Source organism: Vombatus ursinus, unplaced genomic scaffold (assembly GCF_900497805.2).
Source record: "Vombatus ursinus unplaced genomic scaffold, bare-nosed wombat genome assembly UNPS02015255.1, whole genome shotgun sequence".
In the NCBI taxonomy this organism is placed as follows: Eukaryota; Metazoa; Chordata; class Mammalia; order Diprotodontia; family Vombatidae; genus Vombatus; species Vombatus ursinus.
The window spans coordinates 38,151,857-38,168,565 of NW_020955033.1; the positions used below are offsets into that span (position 1 = coordinate 38,151,857).

Genomic DNA, 16,709 nt, shown 5'->3' on the forward strand with positions numbered 1-16,709 from the left:
ATACCAATATATGTATAGTTATTGTAGTTCTATCAATGTATACAGTTGCTACGAACCATCTAGGAGGTTAAAAAATTGTCCCACATCGAAGAGTGGATTAGTAAAAGAGGCTCATAAAGTAGCTGTTGGATCTAATTTTCCTGCACAGCATTCCCTCCCTCTCCCAAATGCACCATTTTGAAGACTGTTCCACCATTTTCCCCTCCTATAAGAATCTATTACGCCCTTTAAAAAATTCAGCACAGAATTGGCAAAGCCATCAAGCATCTGGAGGCTATTTCTGACAAAAGTAATACAGAATCAGTTTAGAATTCCCAATTCATATGGATTAGAGACCCTTAAATGACACCAATGGGACATTAACAAGCTTTAATACTAGTTGTCTCCTCTTGCCCTGACTTAAGTTAGCCATTAAATTGGCAGTATTCCGTATCTTTCATGATAAACAGTCCATTTCTGTTTAAGAAGAATCTGGGATCATGCCATCCTTATAGATTTCTTACTTTTTCAGACTCCCTCCAGCACTTCAGAATAAATATGTGAGCGTAAATGTCTTCTACACAGATCCAGCTGGAAAGGCTCAGAGTGGTATCTGTCCACACCCAGTCCATCACAGCTCTCAATTCAGTCAAGAATGGAACCAGGCGGAACCTGACAAAGAGTCGTATTTCATTAGAGAGATAGAGATTAAAAATCTCCTATATGGTTTATTGTAATTTAGGAGCTTAAGCAGCTCCTTGGAATTTCAAACCTTACTCCAGGATAACCTAAACCAAAGCAAATGAGATTTCATGCGGTATAAAGTTCAGGAAATGATCATTCTTTTGTCTTAAAGATCCTATTAAAGTTTGGTACGAGGTTATCATTTTCCATGAGCCTTCCACAGACTTACATATCTTTGGAGTCAGAAAGAACCTCCATAGACCTTCTTCAAATCATTTTAATAACCAAAGATTTCTCCTTTAGCCAAGAATTTGATATCAATTCACTTGTTTATGGATAAGTTCATTTATGCTATTCAGATTGGTTGAATTTGTTACGTGATGAATCAGAACAGAGTAGTCAATAGAGATGTGGACAAAAAATGTATTTAAACTAAGTTGCTCAGTGTTCAGGAAGCATCATCAGGAGCTGAATATAGCAAGTCAAGCATTTGTTGATGATAAAAGGGGACCTTGCCAGAGAGCCTCAATGAAGGTTAAGGGATTAAATGTTTCCTGAACCAGACTGGGGATGGTAATAAGAAACACAACTATTCAACAGGGGCCATTCTACAACATATTGATCACTAGAGATCTGTAGCAAAGAACTATTTAAAAAAAAAACCACATGTACTACTAATTGTTCATCATACAACATTTGGCAGTCATTGAGCCAGATCCTTCCCAGTGCTAGAAGGGAATAATATGGATTGGAGATCCTTAATTGACATTAATGAGCTTTAAACAAGGTGTCTTCTCTTGCCTTGACTTGTTAGTCATTAAATTGGCATTATCCCATATCTTTCATGATAAATGATCAGTTTCTGTTTAAAAAGAGCCTTGGGTCATACCATTCTTATAGATTTCTTATTTTTCAGATTTTCCATAGAACACATCAACTAAAGAAAAAGTATTTTGAAGAAGTAACTTTGGGGAGTGAAAAAAATAGCATTGAATGATATCTTTGGAAATGTGCCTCCCCAAGGATCTAAATTATAGCTAGAGAGATATGTAGGCACAGTGTATTTAATATGAAAGGATTTTAACTGCTCCTCAGTAGTGGATGCCAAAAGAATTGTATTACATAAGAGGAGAAGAGATGATTGAGTCACATTTCTACACTCCCTTGAAGTATACCTAATTCTGCTCCTCCGAATCTGGGCCTTAAGGCAAATAACAAGATGGGGATTTTATTAAGATAATATACTTACATTCAACTCAACATAGATAAGAACATCTCCAATAGGTTTTATTGGTTACTTATTTATCCTTCATAGAGAATTTACAGAATTTCATGGCCACAGATTATACAGGACAAGCATAGATGGTTTGTGAACTGTACCAGTGGAAGTAGTACTCACACTGATAAGATCACTGATAAATTTAAGTATAAAAATAAAACAAAATAAATACCTAATTTTCCATATCTTCTCTAAAATCATAAAATCATTATGTACTGAGCTCCTGCCCACATCCCCCAATAGGGCTGTTTACCTGAAAACCTCTTCTCTGAAGAAGTTGAGATTAAGATTGAGAACACTTACCCTTGAAATAAGAAGAGGTTGACATAATTGTAACTTTTGGTGAGGAAGTTTCCCAGTACCCGCGTTGGATAGCCACAGCGAATCTGGTAGGCAGACAGGCCAAAATAAACACATTTCACGAAATACCAAAGCTGAGCAACCAGGTTCTGGCTGAATTTCCTAGAATGAAAAATACATAGAAAAATGCAAGAGCAGATACACTCTGCTGGCCTCAGTGCTCAATATTAAGAAGTCACAGATCTTTTAAAGTATTGAAGAAGGCCTTTTTAGGAAGTCTTCCAGATCTGTGGATCCAGAGAAAGTTATTGCCAAGTTCATGCACGCTTTAACTCTCAATGAGGAATTTAGTGTAATCACTAGGAATGGGAAAAAATAATATGAAGTTACAATATGGTTTCAAACAAAATGATGAGATCCTTTGTTTTTACAATCTTTGGATGAATGTAGGATTTTGTGGAATCTTAAACCTGAGCAATAAATTCTGCAAAAAAGTAAAACAGGAAATGATGATTAGGTAAGATCTTAGGTCATTCTCCTCCATGACTAATGTGTTTCATTTAAGAGTTTTTCTCCCCTCCTCCAAGTTTTTTTTTTTTGGTAAATAATATTTTTGCATGTGTGTTTGTGCATATTAGTGCTATAAAAGTAAATTTACCAGGAAAGGAAGAACTATTTTTAAAAAAATTTAAACTTTGGTCATAGGATATGGAATGGGGAGAGCAAAGGCTGCTCATGGTACTTAGAGGAGGCTAAGCTCTGAGAGGTTCTGTTTTTCCTAATTCTACTAGCAATAAATATTTCAAGCAGCAATTTTTTTCCTTCTTATCCTGAAGTTTATAGAGTTTGCTATCTATAGTAAGCTATAATGCCATGAGGTATAATGAAAAACCTAATTAATGTGGAAGCCTGAATCCTGACTGAAAACTTAGAGTTTTTTTTCCCCTATTTAAGATTCCTATCACAGGCATTAATTTTATGCAGTTTGTTCTTACTGGATTATACATTTCTTGTTTTTGTCTTCTTTATCTTTGTATCAACCATAGCACCTAACACTATGCTTTTTATCTGGCAGGCACTCAATAAATATTTGTTGAATGTGTGAACTTACTCTTATAAGAGACGTTTGTCAGGTTATGAATTCAAGGTGATCACAAATTTTTTCTAAGTATTACATTACAGTTAATAGCCCTCAATCTGATCCTTTCCTCACATTTATTTTTTCCTGCTGTGCAAGATTTATTCATGCTACTCCTATCCTCAAAAATTTAGCTGGCTTTCAAGGATCTATAATATTTAATTCAGGAAGATTTAAATTTCTTTACCTAACATTTAAGACCAGGTACAATACAGTATAAACCTATATTTCTAACCTTTTATAATTATGTCACTACATACTTTATATTCTAGCCATACTGGACTTTGTGCCCACTGAAACATGGCCTCTAAAGTTTTGAGGGATACACAGTAAGTAGTCTAGTCTTTTCTCTGCTTTTGACCATTTTTTCCTATGCCTGAAATGCTCTCCATTCCACAGTGATTCCTCAGAAGCTCAATTCAGATGCCATCTCCTCTATGAAGGCTTTCTTGATCTCTCCCACCAAGAACATCCTTCTTTTCTGAATTCACCTAACGCTCGGCATCTCAATAATCCACTTACCTGTCATCTATTGGTGACTGTGCCTTATTCAGCCAAAATGACTTTCTTTCTGTTCTGTATATTCTACACTTCATCTCCCATTACTGTATCTTTGCACTGGCTGCTAGAATTAAACTCCCTTTTTACCTGTACCTTATGGAATCCCTCTCTTCTTTTAAGATACAGCTCAATCACTGTTAACTACTTTGGAAGTATTTGTGGTTATTCATTTTATACCTATGTTCTCTCTCCTTCTCTCTCTCTCTTTCTCTGTCTCTGTCTCTCTCTTGCTGCTAGTTGGTACAATGGACAGAGCACTAGATCTAGAGTCAGGAAGAACCATTGAACTTCTATCTGCCTCGGTTTCTTCACCTGTAAGAAGGGGATAATAATAGTGCCTATCTCCAAGTGTTGTTGTAAGGAATTAGTGAAATAATATTTGTAAAGCACTTTGCAAACCTTAAAGCACTATATGAATGTTAGCTACACACACGCACGCACACACATACACACACACACACACACACACAAAGATTGAAACTTTCTACTTGAATGGGGAAGTCAAATGAGTAGACAAGACAATGACGAGTGTGTGCACACACATGCATAATATAATTGTTTCACACACATATACATACTTGGTACATGTATAATATATACTTGGTATGTATACATATATAAATATGTGTATACTTGGTCTCTATACACATATATACTTGTTATATATGTATATATACTTGGTGTGTATATATTTGTTATCCATACATATATACTTGGTGTGTATTGGGGTGTGTGTTGTAGTTGTTCAGTCATTTAGTCATGTTCAACTCTTCATGACTGATTTTTATAGGATTTTCTTGGCAAAGATACTGGAATAGTTAGCCATTTCTTTCTCAAATGGATTAGGCAAACAGGGTTAAATGACATGCCCAGGGTCACACAACTAGTGAATGGATGAGGTTGGATTTGGATTCAGTTCTTCCTGACTCCAGGCCCAGCACTCTATTCCCTGAGCCACCTAGCTGCCTACATGTGTGTAAGTGTATATGTATGTATGTACACACTTATAATATTTGATATGTGTATGGATGTATACTTGGTACATATACTTATTTATAAACCAATAACAAAATATACTTGTTACATATACACATATTTGGTGTATGTATCATATAGACACATATAGTTGGTGTATATGTATATGTATTAGAATTGGTATGTATTTATATACATGTATATGTGTGTATGCATGTGTGTGCATGTATGTGTATATGCAAGCATGTAGCTTAAAATTGCATTAAGACTTTTGGAACACCAAGTCAGTTAATCAGTCTATCTCTAGATTATATCTGCACATACAATATTATTGGGTAAGGCAACAAGTGTATATATGTACACAGATATACATACACATAATACACACATGTATACACACATATGTACATACACATATATGTAAGTGTACTATTTGTTGTCTCTTCCTTTCCTTGAAAGAATAAACTGATTCATTCTTTGTACCTGTATTTCCAGTATCTAGCACAGTGCCTGGCATATGATAGATGTTTAAACAACTTATTATTTAATGATTAATGAATGATTTAATGAAACAGCATTACTTAATGATGCCTCTAGTAGACTCCCTTTCTGCTAGATTACTGTACTAGCTCCATAAGTGTAGGGGCAATGTGTTATCTAAACTTTGTCTCCCACAATGACTAGCACAAATTTTGCACATAATAGGTGCTTAGTAAATTGTTTCTGAATAACTGAATGAAGGAACTCATGAATAAATGCATCTTGATTGACCTCTACAGAGTTGATCATGTATTTTAAAAGAGGATTGATAAATGTTTTATCTTTGAGCCACCAATGAATTAAAATTTTGATAGCAATATCTAAAAGAGAAGGAAAATCAATTTTTAATGTCAACAGGTTACAAACACATGGTTTAGAATTCTAAGTCACTGAATTTTGACTGATTGGCAGCTTGGCATTGAAGTCAGAGAGGTCCCTGACCCTAGTATATTATGGATGAAGTGTTCTGAAATAAAGTCAGTTCAATTTAGAATCATAGACACTTCAGATCCTATATTGACTTGGAACTCAAACAATATAGGGAGAGTGGAAAGAATTTTTTAAATTTTTTTACCTCTCAGTCACACCTGGCAAGATGAAGAACATCCAGAAATGTATTCCAAATACAAGAATGACCTGGAAAATCACCTTTCCCAATACAGTCTTCCGGAGATATAATGCTCGGTCTACCACCATGGTTCCAAATTGAATGAGCACCATTACCAAAAATGCCTCTGGGACCTGGTCCTCTGACAGTGAAGATGTGATATCTGCTGCTGCTGAGTGTTTCTGGGCAAGATAGATGAAAACAACAGCCAAATGAAATTTTCCTGACAAGAAAACACCCTTTCCATAAGGATACTCTAAACAAGTATAAGAGCAAAACCTACCCCAAAGGCCCAAAAGCCAAACACAATGATGATGAAGTCCACGGTGTCAGCAAGAAACATAAGCACATACACATCAGTCACAGCGCTGTAGTCTGGGTGGATGAGGTTATAAAAGAACTGTCGGATGGGTACGTATATCTGGAGGGTCCTGAAAAGCAAGCAACACATTCATATTGATGTCAAGAATATTGTAATGGGAGGAACCATGGCATTATATCCTATGAGCGTCAGCAGCTATTCCTCTTTTAGCCCTTTATTTTTCTGCTGTGACCAGGAGTTTACATTGACTCCCATCTCTAAACCCCAGAATAGTCATGCTTGAGGTTTGATCTTTGCATATAAATGCTTCCCAGATAAGACAAAAGAAAACATCTATAATCAAGGTCTTTTTTTGGTGCTGGAATCTCACACTGGTTCTTCTGTTTCCTTTGCAGAAGAACACGTAGGCAGTTAGGTGCAGTTGTGGAGCTGAAATTAGGAAGATCTGAATTCAAATAAAATTTCAGACATTTATTAGCTGTATGACCCTAGACAAGTTTGACCTTGTCATCCCCCTACTTGATAAACTCTAGCAGCTCCTATTAGGATCAAGTACAAGGTGTTCGGTGTTTAAAGCCCTTCATAACCTAACCCTGCCCCCTCCCCCCCTTCTAGTCTTCTTACACCATACTTCCCACCACATACTCTTCATTCCAATGATACTGGCCTCCTTGCTGTACTCTGAACAAGACACTATCTCTTGGCTTGGCATTTTCTCTGGCTACAGAAATCCCCATGCTTGGAATTCTTTCCTTCCTTATCTCTGCTTCCTGGCTTCCTTCAAGTCTCAACTAAGATCCCTCCTCCTGCAGGAAACCTTTCCCAATCCTAATTCTAACAACCTTCCCTTTGTTAATTATTTCCCATTTATCCTGTATATAGCTTGTTTGCACATATTTGTTTGCTTATTGTTTCCTCCATTAGACTGTGAGATCCTTGAGGTCAGGGACTGCCCTTTGCCTTTTTTTTTGTATCCCTGGAACTTAGCACTATGCCTGGCACTTAGCAGGCACTGATATATGCTTACAGACTGACTGATGATCATGAAACTCAACTCTTGGGAGAAGGTTGATACTCATTATACAAAATGAGACGTGTTTTTTGAATGTGACAAATATCTGGATTTGTTTTACTTGACCGTGCCTATTTGTTACTAAACCACGCTTCTAGTCTTGTTTCACAGTCTAGGCTTCTTGCCTCATACCCTTGCCTTGCTGCACTCAAAGCCCTGGCATGGATAGTGGGAAAGGCCTGTGAGAAATTGTTGTACCTACTAGATCTCAATGCCTAGTTTATATTGATTTCTGAAACTCTGGAGTTATTTGTTTGTTTTATTGCCTACACTCCAATATAGGGTTGTGGGGGAAGGGTAAGGTATAGAACAAAGAGTGGTGTAGACCCCATTGGTTTTGAGGTCAAAAATGCTGGATTTGATTTCTGGTTTTGATTCTTATAACTATTTGAGATAACTGTGAGAAAGTCCCTTAATTGCCCTGAGTCTCACCTTCTTCATCTGGAAAATGGAGTTCATAACACGTTCTATCTTCCTCACAGGGTACTTGGGAGGAAAGCAATTTGTAAAACAGTAAGTCCTATGAAAATGTGAGCTATTATTATAGGAATAAAATACACAGATTAACTGTGCCTAAAGGAACATTTCATTTTAAAGTATACTATAGTAAATGTGGGGCTGCTTAATACAATTGAGCAAACATCCAGCAGATACCTACTATGTGCAAGGCAGTGTGTCTTTCACATGATACTCTCTCACAAAAAGAGCTACGCTCATGGCAACAGAAGCAGTTTTTCTTTCATCCCACATAACATCTGTATAAAGTAATTGACTGTAGGTTTCCAGCCCTATAAGACACAAATAAACTAAACATTTCCAGTTACTCACTTCTTTATAGTGAATGCTTTTGCTTTGATGAGGTGTTCTTGGAACTTTTCCATATACAATTCCCTTTTACTCTTTTGCTTAATGCTGAGTACACTGCTTCCTTTCTGACTACTGTTCCGAGTACTGGTGCTGCCTAGAAATAAAGAGGGATACAAACATTGTGTGAGAAACAGGGTTTACATGAACACCATAGTCACATGAAGGCTGTATGGTATTATTCAAGAGCGTATAGACTGAGTTAAAAGTATTTTAGGATAACGTATATAGACATGGATGCCTTCAAAGTTATTTTCAGAGTAATCCAAACATAGAGTAATTCAAGATCTGTGACTCCTCTACTTTCAAAAATAATTACATGTTAAATTTGGTCTATGACTATATAACTTCACTGACTAACATGGTTAATGTTTTGTTTCTCAAGCACCAATGAAATCTATACCATGAGTAGCCATAAAGAGAAAATGGAGTTTGCAGTAGTGAGATGGATATCAGTTTCTCTAGACTATACCTGAGACCCACAAAATCTCATCTTCATACTTTACAACTAAATGAATAATGAACCAATCACGCAGGGAGAATAAGAGCCATGGCTCTGCAGAGACATTAGTGCCTGTGAAAAGAATGAGGTATCCAATATGTTAGGAAGATCTTAAAATCTTAACAGCCCTATGAGGTAGATGTTATTATTATCATCTCCATTTTACATTTGAGGAAATAGTGGCTGAGTGATGTTAAGTGACTTGCCGAGGATTATACAAATAGTAAGTCTCTGAGACAAGATTTGAATCCATGCCTTTCTGACTCCAAGTCCAATGCACTATACCTTCCTTCTTCTACCTAGCAGCCTAAATCCTAGGGCTCTTAATCTATAAAAATCACACAGGATAAGAAAGGAGGGTTTGCAATCCTCATTAGTAGAGAGAACATCCTTATAAATGAAAACCCCTCCCCACAAATTGTTCAAAATATCAAAATAAACATTTTTTTTAAAAAAAGGCCTTTAACCCTTTATACTATTGTTGATCTTCCCCTGCATTAATACTCAGGTCTTGGATTACTCCCACCATCTGCTGCCTTTGCTCCTACTCATATGCTGCTGAATGAAGCTGGAAAAAAAAATCATGAAAGTCTGATGATTTGGTCTACTACAAATTTATGTTACATAATATCAACAGGACCCTTAGTGCAGCAAGGTAATCCTTTTATTCCTTCCTAATGGATTCACTATCTCATTTACCAAAACACCTTTTCCATTTTTATCCCTCTTCAAATATCCCATGGCTCCCCACAAAATGATTGCTGTTATTGTTCAGTCATGTCTAAGCCTCTGTGACCCCATTTGGGGTTTTCTTGGCAAAGATACTGGAGTGGTCTGTCATTTCCTTCCCCAGATCATTTTATAGATGTCTAAACTGAAACAAACAGGGTTAAGTGACTTGCCCAGGGTCACACAGCTAGTAAGTATCTGAGGCCAGATTTGAACTTAGGAAATAAGTCTTCCTGACTTTAGGCCTGGCATTTTATTCACTGTGCCACCTAGCAGCCCCCAAACAACAAAAAAGGGGATTCACTATCTCACTCACCAAAGCAGCTTTTCCATTTTTTTATCCCTTCTCAAATATTCCATGGTTCCCCATTTCCCCATCTTTTAAGTTGAGAACCTTACCTCATTTTAATGGAAAAAAAATGAAGCTCTTTGCCAAGAGCTTCCTCTTTTCCTCTCCTCTTCAACCCTTATCTCTCAGTTGCCTTCCACCATTGTATGCCTGCCTCACATGAAGAAGTGGATTTCCTCCTTGTGAAGGCAAACTGCTCTAAATGCACAAGTGATCCCATTCCATCCTGTCTTCTCCATTAGATTGCCCCTTCTACATTCCCCACTCTCTCACTAATCTCTCTCCTCCCCTGCCAACTGCTGTTTTCCAACTGTCTAAACAACTGAGCCCTATCCTCCCTTTCCAGTTGTCTAAAACTTTACTCCTTCCACATACACTATGATCCAGTAACACTGACCTCCTTGCCATTCCTCACACACAACAATCCACCTTCCAACTTCAGATATTTTCACTGGCTATTTCCTAGGTCTGGAATTCTTTTCCTTTTCATCTCTGCCTCCTGGGTTCCTTCAAGTCTTAGCAAAAATCCTACTCTCTGCAAGAAACCTTTCCTCATTAACCTTAATGCCAGTAGTGCCTTCCCTCTGATATTATCTCCAATTTATCCTATCTCTGTCTTGCTTGTACATAAATCGTCTCCTCTATTAGACTGTGAGGTCCTTGAGAGCAAGAACTGGGTTTTTTTGCTTTTCTTTTTATCCCCAGATTTAGCACAGTGCCTGTATTAAGTATTTATTAAGCGCCTGTTAGCACATAATAGGCACTCAATAAATGCTTGATGACTTCTTTTTTTTTGTCTACATTTTTGATTTCATTGGTGGAGAGGACCATGAATTGTAGAAAGTCTCATCTACCAATAGAGATAAGCAACTTATCTGTGAGTAAGAGAGTCTTAGAAAATTGTCCATGTCCAGGAGAAATTAAGCAATTTGCCTTTGAAGATGAGAGACTTGGGTTCTTCCTAATTCCAAGGCCCACTCTCTATTCTCATCAAAGTAAAAAACTATAAACAAAGCAAGCTTTCTTAACTCCACATTTCTAATGGTTCTTCTAAGGATTAATGAGTTGACTTGTAAATCATTTTGAGTTCTTCAGTTGAAAGTACAAAAGACTAAATATACTCATTTTCCATTACTATGCTGAGGTCCACTAGTTATGCTGTCCACTATGTACTGTTCACTGCTGGTAAGAAATCCAAAACTCATTTCCAGAAATAATCTAAAATTTGGTTATTACAAGGTTTTAGTCTTCAAATCCAAGTAAAATTCCAACACAAGTTGCAATTATAACATACTGTACCTTTAAGAAAACTCATTATGAGTATGCCTTATGTTACCAATAAGTGGAACATATACCTCTCTTGGACCTATTTGAGGAGGAGCTAGATCTGTGGGATAGGTGTGAGGTGGTGCTAGAACTCTTTCGTCTGACGGCTGCCTGGTGCTCTGGGAAGTGGACATGAACTGATTCCACTGATGCTGCGAGATTGATAGATTTCAATGAGTCAGAGGAATCTCTTCTTCCCGTGTTAAGTGAGAGTTCATCATCAGAATCATCCTTATTGGTCCCAGTGTCAACAGTATCATCTTCATCCCATAAACCATGACACTGAAAAAGCACAGGAAGCAACAAGTCATATCGGTAGCAGGAGGGATAGTCAATAAGCCCAACTGATTAAAAAAACAGCACAAATGAAAACAAACAACATTATTCCCTGGGCCTTGTAATATCAAATGAAGAACTTCACACTGGATTTCTTCAGAGGAGAAGGAAAGAGCCTTCCAGGCTGGAGGGAACAGAGCTTGGGGATTGTTTTCTGTTTGGAGGATGGTGGGGATGGGGCAGAAGGGCCTGTGAGTGGAGTAATCTGTTTAGGAGGGGGAATAATAAAAGAATGTATGGAGAGATCTGCAGCACACTTGTATTCAATCTTATGGCCTCTTTTCCCAAGTAGTGGAATTAGCAGTTTGGATTAGATGGCATTATATCCAGCACTTCACAATGTCCCTAAGAGTAAGAGAGAACAGGAAAGTGATGAGTAGAGGAATAAAAAGAAAAACTAGTTAGATTAATGGGGATAAACAAGATCTAGTTTTAAATCTAGTCTTAGATATTTAAGATCTAGTCTTGAAAACATGTTCTCTTTATTTATATATTAGCTTTTGTTATTAATTCAATTTAATTTATGAATATATCCCTTCCCCCCTCCTATCCAGAAAGCCTTCCCTTATAATCAGTTGAAAGAGTCAACAAGCATTTATTAGGTTCTTACTATGTATCAGGCACTATTCCAAGTGCTAGGGATATAAAGAAAGGAAAAAAAAAACAGTTCCTGCCCTCAAGAAGCTTATATTCTAATGAAGAAGTCAAAATGCAAATACTTAGGTTCAAACAGGGTATATGAAACAGAAACAGAAGGCAATCTGAGAGTGGAGGATATTAGTGCTGGAGGAAGGACACTCAGGGAATGTCTCCTATAAACGATGGGATTTAAACTGAGTTTTGAAGGAAGCCAGGGAAACTAAGAGGCAGAAGTGAGGAGGAAGAACATTTCAGGTAAGGGGGACATTTCATGCAAAGGCATAGAGATGGTAGATGGAATGTTGAATCCAAGGAACTTCAAGTGGGCCAGTGTAGTTGGCTCATAGAGTATATAGAGGGGAATAAAATATAACAAGGCTGGAAAAGTAGTGAGTAACTGTATATAAAGAACTTTTAATGCCAAACATAGGACTTTATATTTTATACTGGAGGTAACAGGGAGCCTCTGGAGCTCACTAAGAAGGGAGGTGGAACATGGTCAGACCTATATTTTAGAAAAAAAAAAACTACCTTGCAACTAAGTGGAGGATGAGGAGAGACTTAAGGCAGAGGGATCAGTCAGCAGACTATTGTAACAATTCAGGTGAGAGGAGATGACGGTCTCAACTGGGTTGGTATCTGTGTGAGTGGAAAGCAGGTGATGTATATGACAGATGTGAAAGTCAAAAGACAAGATTTGGCAATGGACTTGCTAGATGGGGTGAATGACAGTGAGGAGTTAAGGATGACACTGAGGTTTTCAGTATGGATGACTGACAGTTAGACAGGAAGAACTGACCAGAGAATAATATCATGAAAACCTAGAAAGGAGGGAGTATACAGGAAGAAAGGCTATCATCAGTGTCAAATGCTGCAGATTGGTCAAGAAGGATCAGGGATAGGAAAAGGCCATCATTGGTAACTTGAAAGGGGCAATATATAACAAAGAATGCTCAGCTAGGTAATGCAGTGGATAAAGTGAAGGGCCTGAAGTCAAGAAGACTCATCTTCCTGAATCCAAATCTGGCCTGAAACACTTCCTAGATGTGTGATCCTGGGCAAGTCACTAAACCCTATTTACCTCAGTTCTTCATCTGTAAAATGAATTAGAGAAGTAAATGCCAAACACCACAGTATCTTTGCCAAGAAAATCCTAAATGGTGCCACGAGGAGTTGGACATGACTGAAAAATGACTGAACAATAAATTATAGCAAAGAATAAAGGTAAAATAAACCTATCTAACCAATACATCAATGTTCTGCCAATATATGCATAGTCCCCAACCTTTTCAAAGAAGTGAAAAGATGAAGTTTTTTTTTCCTTCGTGGCCAAATGTGGTCATTAAATTCCTTTTTGAGGAGGAAACTTAACATTTTTAGATAGAATCAAGTTCATTATTCAATTCTACAGATTTAAAACATAAATATGCATATTTATGCAAGATATACATATATTTTAAGAGACTTTTGTGCCTACAAATTGGTAAACAGGATAATAATATATTTATTATATATTTATTAATAAACCACTCCAAAAATAGAAAATAACATGGAAACTGGTTGCATACAACATTACTGGGGATTTCTAGCCAAGATGTCCACCTGAAAGGGAAGCCGGCTGCTCAGTTTCTTTACATCTACTCCATCAAAGGCCTGAAGTTCATACTTGACCAAAAACAATCAAGTAATTCAATGAAAAATGACATCTTCCATCCAAGAAATGCACAAAAAATCAATCAGAAGCTTGGAGTCAAAGGGAACTGCTCTAGCCAGGTGAAAACCTACATGACCAGAGATGAGAAACATGTAGACCACAAGACTCTGTGTCCAGAAGCCACAAGGGCAGAATGCTCATCTGAGAAAGCCCCACAGTAATCAAGGCTCTGGAGTGTGGATGGTGGAAGCATGATGGAGGGCCAACAGACAGTGACCAGGACAGACAGCCCAGGCTCAGGAGCTCTGACGTCCCTAACACTCTGTCCTGAGATGCATGAGAGAACCATAAAGATCTAGCACTCTTAACCTCAAAGATCCTTAGAAGCCTAAACCCAGAAGGTAGAAAATGAGCAAAGAATCGCAGGGTGAAGCCAAACAGAAGAGACTACCCTACCCTAAAGCTCAGTAAAGGCAAAATGTACCATGGCATAAAGCCTCAATTCAGAAAGTGAATCTGGACAGTTGAGTAATTCAGAGACATTCACCAGTAGCAACAATTACTGTAAAGCTATCTCTGTAGGAACTGCCACCAAAGAATCAAAAGAGAAAGATGAATTTTTACATTTACAAATAAATACATACAAGAAATGAAGTAAAAGATTAAAAATTGAGTAAATTCTTGAGGAAAGAATTGGAAGGAGAATAAGTGGCCTAGAAGAGATATGATAAACCTTACACAAGAAATGGAACCCCTGAACAGCAAAAGAGACAAAATAGATATCAGTGACTCCATGAGACAGTAAGACACATTAAAAGAAAATCAAGAGATTGAAAAAAATGAAGAAAACATAAACTGATATCCAAAACAAATGACCTTGAAAACAAGTCAAGGAGAGATAATTTAAGAATCACCCTGAAAAACATGATTAAAATAAAAAGGCCTGAACACTATTTTTCAAGAAATCATACATGAAAAGTGTCCAGATCTACCAAAACCAGAAGGCAAAGATAGAAAAGAATCCATTGGTCACTTCCTTAAAGGAATTCCGAAAGCAATGCCACAGCCCAAATCCAGAACTTTTACTTAAAAAAATACTACAAGTATCCAGAAAGAAGTAATTCAAGTGCAAAGAAATCACAGAATCAGATAAAAACTGGAAAATTTTATCATAAATGAGAATAGATGCTGGAACACAATATTTGAAAAGACAAAAAAGATAAATTTATGATCAAGAATAATGTAATCTGCAAAACTGAGTATAATCCTATAGGGGGAAAAGGATCATTAATAAAGTTTTCAAGTATTTATGATGAAGAGATCAGAACTGAGTAGGAACTTTAAAATATAAACTCAAGAGTCCAGAGAAGCTAAGAAAAGTAAATTTATCTGAGCAGTTGGAGAGAGCTGCAAGATGATGTGGTGCTAATATTCTAATAAGGGAAGAAGAAATGAGTGTCCTAATGTCTTTCATGGAATTTGCAAAAATTACATGAGAAAAAAACAAAAGAGATGGATTGGCTTCATTCTGAGGTTTTGAAGCAAGGAAAGAAAAGAGAAATTGAAAGGAGGGACATAATAATAAAGAAAGAAAGAAAAAGGTGTGCAACTTGCAATTTCTCATAATGGAGGTATGTGAGAAGAATATTCAAACATGGAGGAAGAAAGAGGTAGGGAGAGTGGGCAACAAATGTATCTTCTTATCTTAAACAGACAGGAGGGTTGAACATACACACAGTTTGGTATAGAAATATATCAAACTCTTCAGAGAAACAAATGGAAATTGGGGAAAGAGGGGTTAAGAGGTAGAATAATACTAGGGAAAGAAGTCACAAGCAAAGCAATTTCCTGATTCTGAAGAGGGTATGAAAAAAAGTGGAGAGAGAAAGGGAAATAATTAGAATCTAAGGGGTTGGGGTGGGTGGGTTGTACCTTAGATTACCTCTTAGACAACTAGGGAATGGTTGAACAAATCGTAGTGTATAAATGTAACAGAATATTATTACAGCATAAGAAATGGCAAAAGAGTTTCATACGAGTGGAATCTAGACCTGTGATTTCATCAGTATAGGGAACTCCTGCTTAGAAAACACCATTGACTAATTCAGATTGGAAACTTCTGAAATCTATAGTCTTAGAGAGTTTCCTTGAACACTGAGGAGTGAAGCAACTTTTCTAGGGTCACACAGCCAGAATGTATCAGAAGGGTCTTGAACCAAGATATTCTTGACTCTAAGGCAACCCTCTAACTACATGCCATATTGCCTGCTAGATTAATTTTCCCAGAGTGCTGCTTTCATCCTATTGTTTTCCTGCTAAAGAACCTGGGATGGCTCTCCATTGTCGACAGCACCTAATTTAAAAATTTCTCCTTGTCAATTAAAGTCCATTATAATCTCACCACGTCCCACACATCTTCCACTGCTTTCCAACACAACTCCCTTGTTCCATGCAAGGAAGTCTCCTTCCTGTACTCCATATTCCAAAAACATTTCAAAAAATGAGATATATACAAATGAATATAATATAATTTAGAACATGCCCAAGTGTAGAGTCCCTACATTTCATGCTCATTCTTGTTTCCATTGCCCTTTGCCCATGCTGTTTTCCTGCAATCAGTCCCCTTTCCACTTGTCTTTGCTTATGGAAGCCTCACTCATTTTCCATTACTCAGCTTAAGTTACACCTCTTCCATGAAACTTTCTTGGATTTCTCCAGCCCACAATAAGCTATCCTTTCTGTGAATTTCATTTGCATTGATAATTCTATTTCTCACAATCAAACTCTTGATTATATACTGCCTTGTATTCTCTAATTTTCTTCAATTTTGTACTTATTCTTTCTCCTTGTAAA

At 37.1% G+C, this 16,709-nt stretch overlaps 1 protein-coding gene across 5 annotated transcripts in view; it reads right to left on the reverse strand.

Moving 5' to 3' along the window:
• The window catches only part of LOC114031886 (piezo-type mechanosensitive ion channel component 2), a 527,965-nt gene that overhangs the window by 22,502 nt on the left and 488,754 nt on the right, over window positions 1–16,709 (reverse strand). For 4 of the 5 annotated variants that reach the window (XM_027847078.1, XM_027847079.1, XM_027847077.1 and 1 more), the window contains 6 exons: window positions 11,257–11,509; window positions 8,286–8,418; window positions 6,347–6,494; window positions 6,031–6,245; window positions 2,246–2,404; window positions 504–651 (listed from right to left, as the gene is read on the reverse strand). In XM_027847078.1, the coding sequence (XP_027702879.1) occupies window positions 504–651; window positions 2,246–2,404; window positions 6,031–6,245; window positions 6,347–6,494; window positions 8,286–8,418; window positions 11,257–11,509 (1,056 nt within the window). The remainder of the gene's footprint in view (window positions 1–503; window positions 652–2,245; window positions 2,405–6,030; window positions 6,246–6,346; window positions 6,495–8,285; window positions 8,419–11,256; window positions 11,510–16,709) is intronic. The other variant, XM_027847082.1, reaches the window with a different exon arrangement.